General features: G+C 39.0%; 1 protein-coding gene across 1 annotated transcript in view; it reads right to left on the minus strand.

Moving 5' to 3' along the window:
• Positions 1-20: 20 nt before the first annotated feature.
• TMEM266 (transmembrane protein 266) overlaps positions 21-6498 on the minus strand; it is a gene marked incomplete at its 5' end in the record, with an annotated part of 46694 nt that continues 40216 nt past the window's right edge. The window contains one exon of the mRNA XM_010172665.1: positions 21-613. Coding sequence (XP_010170967.1) covers positions 21-613 — 593 coding nt within the window. The remainder of the gene's footprint in view (positions 614-6498) is intronic.

A 6498-nucleotide genomic window follows, 5' to 3' on the forward strand; every position in this document is an offset into this window, starting at 1 on the left:
GTTGTCCCCCACAGCTGCCCTTAGGCCTCGGGACCCCTGCCCAGCCGTGGCTCTGGGGGACCCAGAGCCCCATACTTCTCATTAATCATTGGGGTGCCCTGGGGGCAGTCGATGAGTGGCTTGAGCTGGAAGACATCGAGGCTCTCCTGGTTCCGGTGGTTGTAGATGCTGAGCCTGTGGCCCAGGTCAGGGCTGGCACCCACTGAGTCTGCTGGGCTGGGCAGCTTCAGGTTGACGGGATCCAGCCCCTTCTGTGCCAGGCAGGCCTCTTCCGACAGGGACGACAGCAGCTCCTGCACCACAGCGTGGGTCACCTGTGGCCGGACGGGCACAAGGTCAGCCCGTGGGCCGGCACTGGCCTCCGCAGCGTCTTCGCAGGCTGTGCTGCAGTCTGGGGAAGAGCCCAGTGTCTGGCTGCTCTTGCTGCAGGCCTGGGTGCCTGAGCTGACAGTTGACCGCGAGGCACTGCCTGATGTGACACTGGCGGATGTCCTGGTACTGCCCAGGCGCACTGGCACCTCCACTGTGAAGAGGTCAGAGGAGATGTTGGGGCGATGGACATCGATGGCAGCAGTGGTGACCACACAGATGGCGGCCTCAGGAACACCGCTGTCTGCAGGGGACAGAGCAGAGAGATGCAGTTGAGAGGCCAGCGGGACAGGGACTGTGTCAGGGTGAGGGTTTGTGTGTGCAGGACAGTCTGTATGTGACTGTAGGTGACGGTGTACACGTGTCTGTGTGGGCACGTGCAGGAACGAGTGCATGAGTGCACATCTGCCCATGAGTGCGCGTTTGCACCTTTGTCCATGAGTGTGCGAGTGCCTGGCCCTGAGTGTACCTTTGTGTGTTTGTGTGCATGTGACGCATGTGTATCTGCCTGGATCGAGTTGTATGTATACAAAATAACTATACATACAGCACACATCCCCCTTTAATTATATTTTTTTTTACATACACATGTATAGATACACACATCTTTATGGAGAGAGATACTGCACATATATAGATACATATATATATAATAATACCATATACCTCCAGCTGTGTACATATAGAAAATAGAAATACACATATATACCCTATGTATATGAAGAAAGGTTGTATATAACATAATATACATGTATGAAAATACATCTACGTATGAACATCTATCTACCTCCAAACCCTTTAACAACTATTAAAAAGCTATATAATCTCCCCCTATGTCTAGATACAATTTAAAAAAAAAAATATATATATACATACACACACACACACACACATATCTTCCTGTATATAATGAGGATGTATAGAGAGGACTATTACTATATAAATAATATTGCATACATCTGTGTATGTGTACACACATACTTTCTCACACATATTATACATTTTTTAAATATAGATATAAGCGTTATATATAGCCTTATGTGTATACATACTGGGGAAATGTGCATGTGGAGCTCCATATATATTGCACCTCTATAGAAGCACAGCAGGACACACACATACACACCCTCTCTCTCTAGTACATAGCTCCCCTTTAAATACAGCTACTTACCTGTCAGCAACTGGAATACACTAATGCTCTCACAACCCCTCTTCTCTATACTTATATATCTATAGTGTGTGTGTGTGTGTCTGTGTATTTACAGATGGGGAATGGATATGGAATGGATATAAAAGGAAGAATATACATACACCATACATTGTACTTACACATGAACACGCCCTCTTTGGTTATATATCACTTTTATATATAATAGGAATGTAAATACCATATACCTATAGATACGTGCACAGAGTATATACTACTGTGTAGGTAGATACACACAGGCGTTCACACACAGAACCATAATTCTTTATCGTTTACATGTATATATGTAAGGAACTGCATACATACCACATTATACCTAAATCTATACACACGATACATACTACATAGTCCCCCCTTTAAACACATGTAATTGGCTACCATTAAAACAGAATACAAACATATATATGTACAGACACATTCACATGGGGAGTGTATATATAGGGATATATACATACACACATAGGTATATATATATACACACACCATCATACCTATACATGAACACCCCCTCCTTTATTTATACAGCTTTTAAATTATATACAGATTAGATATATACACCTTTTTTTATGTATCTCCATATGTATATAATGGGGATGTATATACAGGGATATATGCCTATAAATAACACTCTACACTTGTATATATATGCATACATACATAAAATACATAGGTGTATATACACAGTCTCACACACCCCCTCATTTTATATACACTGAATCTTTACATACAGCTTTATCCATATAGATGTGGAGAATATATGTGTATATATGAGACCCATATATAATACTTTATACCCGTGTTTGTACATTTTTAATATACATATACACACATTTGTACACTATACAGTATGCAATTCCTCTTTCCAATACATATAATTATCAGTAAACAGAACACACACACATACAATCTATATAATAGATTATACCTATACATTAACCCCCCTTTATATTGCTATATACAAACACCAATAAATAATACCATATACCTATATACGCGTGTGCACACATATTCTATACACTATATATATAACGTGTGTGTCATTCTCCCTCTCTCTCTCTCCCACACATACTTTATATACACATATATAGATTTATCTATGTAAATATATAGAGGTGCCTGTGTATAAGGAGCCCCGTATATAATAGTGTACACACTTATCTACACACAGACATTTGATATATCTATATAATACATAGTCCCCCTTTAAATACATATAATTGTCTATCTTTAAAGAGAATACAGATGTGCATGTGCTCTCACACATGTATACTTACCTTTATACTTTTTTTTCTCCTCACTCTGTGCACATACATGGGGAATGTATGTATAAGGATATACATATATGATACATTATACCTACACTTGAGCACGCACACACATATCCCTATTCTATGTAATACCTGTTATACATATAAAATTCTACGTATACACACACCCACCACCTTTTTAGGTATGTCAATATATGTTATGGGGATGTACATCTATGTATCTAATAATACCATACACCTGTCTCTGTGTGTCTATATATATGCATAGTATATAAAATAAACAGGCATATATAGACAGTCTTTCTCACACACACCTATTTTATATACATATAATCATTATATATAGATATATATCCCTACATATATGTGTGTATCTGCCCCATATGTAGTACATAATATATATATTATGCTTACCTTTATATATAAGTAAATATATATTTATATCTCACTGTGTGTGTACACATGGGGAATGTATATGCAGGGATATATACACATATAATACATTACAGCTATACATGAAGACACACAGTTATAAACTTATACGTATATACACAGACATGGTTCCTCACACCTCCCCTCTGTTTCATATGTCTATCTTTTTAATTAGACATACACTTATGTAGAGATTCATACATCTTAAGATATAGCCATGTATAGAGGGATATGCACAAATAAAAACAATACTGTATAACCTATATGTGTATGCGCATAAAAAATTTTTTATAGAGACACAGAGTTTATATGTGTGGTCTCACACACATATACAGATTTTTTATATACACATATACATATCTTTCTATATACATTTATCCATCTTTCTAGAGAGAATGCCTCTCTGTGTGTGTATACATAAATAACCCATTTGTAATAAGCACACACATTGTATATGTATTACATAAAATACATCCTACTGAGATGTGTAAAATGCACTCCCCTGTATTCTCCTTATGGAATACATGAAGCACGTACATCCATGTGCAGGCTGTCCTGCGCTGTCCCGGTGTGGGAGCAGAACGCCGAGGAGATCCCCACGCTGTGCTCTCCTCCTTGCTCAGGAGCGAAGGGGGTCGCAGCGCTCGCTCTCTCTGGCAGGGGTGTGCTGGGGTGAGCAATGGCAGCGTGCGGCCCTCGGCTGGACCCTCCATTAGTGCTGCCCTGCACTAGCGTCACCGGTGCCATTAGCGCTGCCCCGCACCAGCGTTACCATTAGCGCTGCCCTGCACCAGCGTTACCGGTGCCATTAGTGCTGCCCAGCACCAGCGTCACCGGTGCCATTAGTGCTGCCCAGCACCAGCGTCACCGGTGCGATTAGCGCTGCCCCACACCAGCGTTACCATTAGCGCTGCCCTGCACCAGTGTTACCAGTGCCATTAGCACTGCCCAGCACCAGCGTCACTGGTGGCATTAGCGCTGCCCTGCACCAGTGTTAGCGATGCCATTAGCGCTGCCCCGCACCAGCGTTACCAGCAGCCTTGGCTCCTTTCAATAACTCCCTTGGTTTTATCTCCACCCTGGAGTTCTCTTGCTTTTACCTTTTCTAAGTCTCTCCCATTTCCTGGCGCAGCAGGATGAGCAAGTGGCTGTGCAGTGCTGGGCTGCTGGCTGAGTTCAAACCACTACGCATACCCACCCGCATCTCTCTTTACATATATTTATACATATATAAAATACCTGTGTAGCTACACACACATCTTTATCTGGCTTTACGTCTGTCTGCATACACATGTAAATAGCTTTACATATACACACATATACAGGGATATACCTATATAAAAATACCAAGCACCTATAGATGTATCTACACACAAATACACATATAGGTTATATATAAAATATATAAATAATAGAGATCAAAAACATACATATAGATATATATATATATACAGTCTCTCTCACACATATCCTTTTAAAATATATACAATTCTCTATTTTAAAATAAAATACACACACACCCCCTCTTAGTTTTTTTTCCTCTCTGCACGCATATATGAGCAATTTATATATAGGGATGGATATAGATCTAGATACATTGTATAAATGATACACACCCATATATTCATATTATATGTAATACATATTTAAAAGACATGTATACACACACAGGCTTTATCTATTACATAATAAATATAAAATTTAGGTACAGAGGTAGGTACAGGGTTTCGCACACACGTCTATCTATATAAATATATTTATATATCCCCATGTATATATATGGAGACATATACATTATAACTGTATACATATACACACATGTATACATTATACTTTATACATACTGTAGAATACTTACAGAATAAAATTTGTAAGTATTTAGTCACATACAAACACACACCCTTTAATATATATTTATTCTATATAACAACATATCTATGTATATGCATATGCAGTTATACACACACCCCTGTATATATCTTTATATAGCCTTACATATGTATAAACACATACTGAGGCGTATCTTTATATGTAAACATATATTCATGTATATATGGGGATATACAAACATAATACATTATTTATAGATACAATTTTTATGTCTGTTATATATACACATATATTCAGAGACCATCTCCTCCTCTCTCACACCCCCACCCCTTTACATATAAAAGATACATGTATTTAGATCAAATATCTATGTATATACATAGGCAGTCTCTCATATGCATTTTTATACAAAGACATAAACCTATATTTTTTTTAATATACATATACACCATCACACATACCTTTATATGTATATAAATCTCATATATATATATATATATATATGGGGATGTATGTATGGAGATACACATATGCATTAAATATCTATATGTACAAACACATATATCTACTTTTACTTCTGTCTTTTTATATATATGTGTATTTGGATTTGTGTGTATATATGTGGGATATACATATATAATACATTATAGATTTATATGCTTATATATACACACACATTTTAATACATAATACAATATGTATGTATATACACAGACACATCCTTAGATAGATATATGTGTCTTTTTATTTATGTCTGTTTCACTACATGTATACATACTATATACAGGGATGTATATATGAGATATACAAATATAATACATTATATGTATGTGTGTACAGACATAAAAACATATCTTCTATATATTACATGTATGTGTATATGCAGACACACATTTTTTATATATCCCCATGCATATATGGGGATATACATATATAATCCATTATACCTCCAGACACACACATTTTTTTATCTATATGAACTGTTCCATACACAAGGGGGTGTACCCGCCCAGCCCTGCTGACCATGCCATTTCAAAGGGCGCCTGCTCAGCCCCACAGAGCCACAGCAGCCCTGTGCTGGGAGCCTGGGCCCTGCCCCCCAAGACCCCCCCGGCCCCCTCTGTGCTGGCGGGACACCTGCCAGGGACACCCGGCCGTTTAAAGCCTGACCTGAGGTCACAGGCTGTGCCTGCGCTGAGGCTTCTTATCACTCGGTTGAACCTTGCTGAAAGGTTCCCAGCACCAGCTGGGCTGAGCTAACTCCCCACTTCTCATTTCTTTTGTCCACGCTCTTCATTCAAGGTCCATTTGAACCACCTTGCAGACCAGACAGCCTGGCTAAGGGGAATTAACCTCTCCCAGACCACCAAACTATTGTGAGCACCTTCAGCA

The sequence above is a fragment of the Antrostomus carolinensis genome, unplaced genomic scaffold (genome assembly GCF_000700745.2).
Source record: "Antrostomus carolinensis isolate BGI_N321 unplaced genomic scaffold, ASM70074v2 scaffold18067, whole genome shotgun sequence".
NCBI lineage: Eukaryota > Metazoa > Chordata > Aves > Caprimulgiformes > Caprimulgidae > Antrostomus > Antrostomus carolinensis.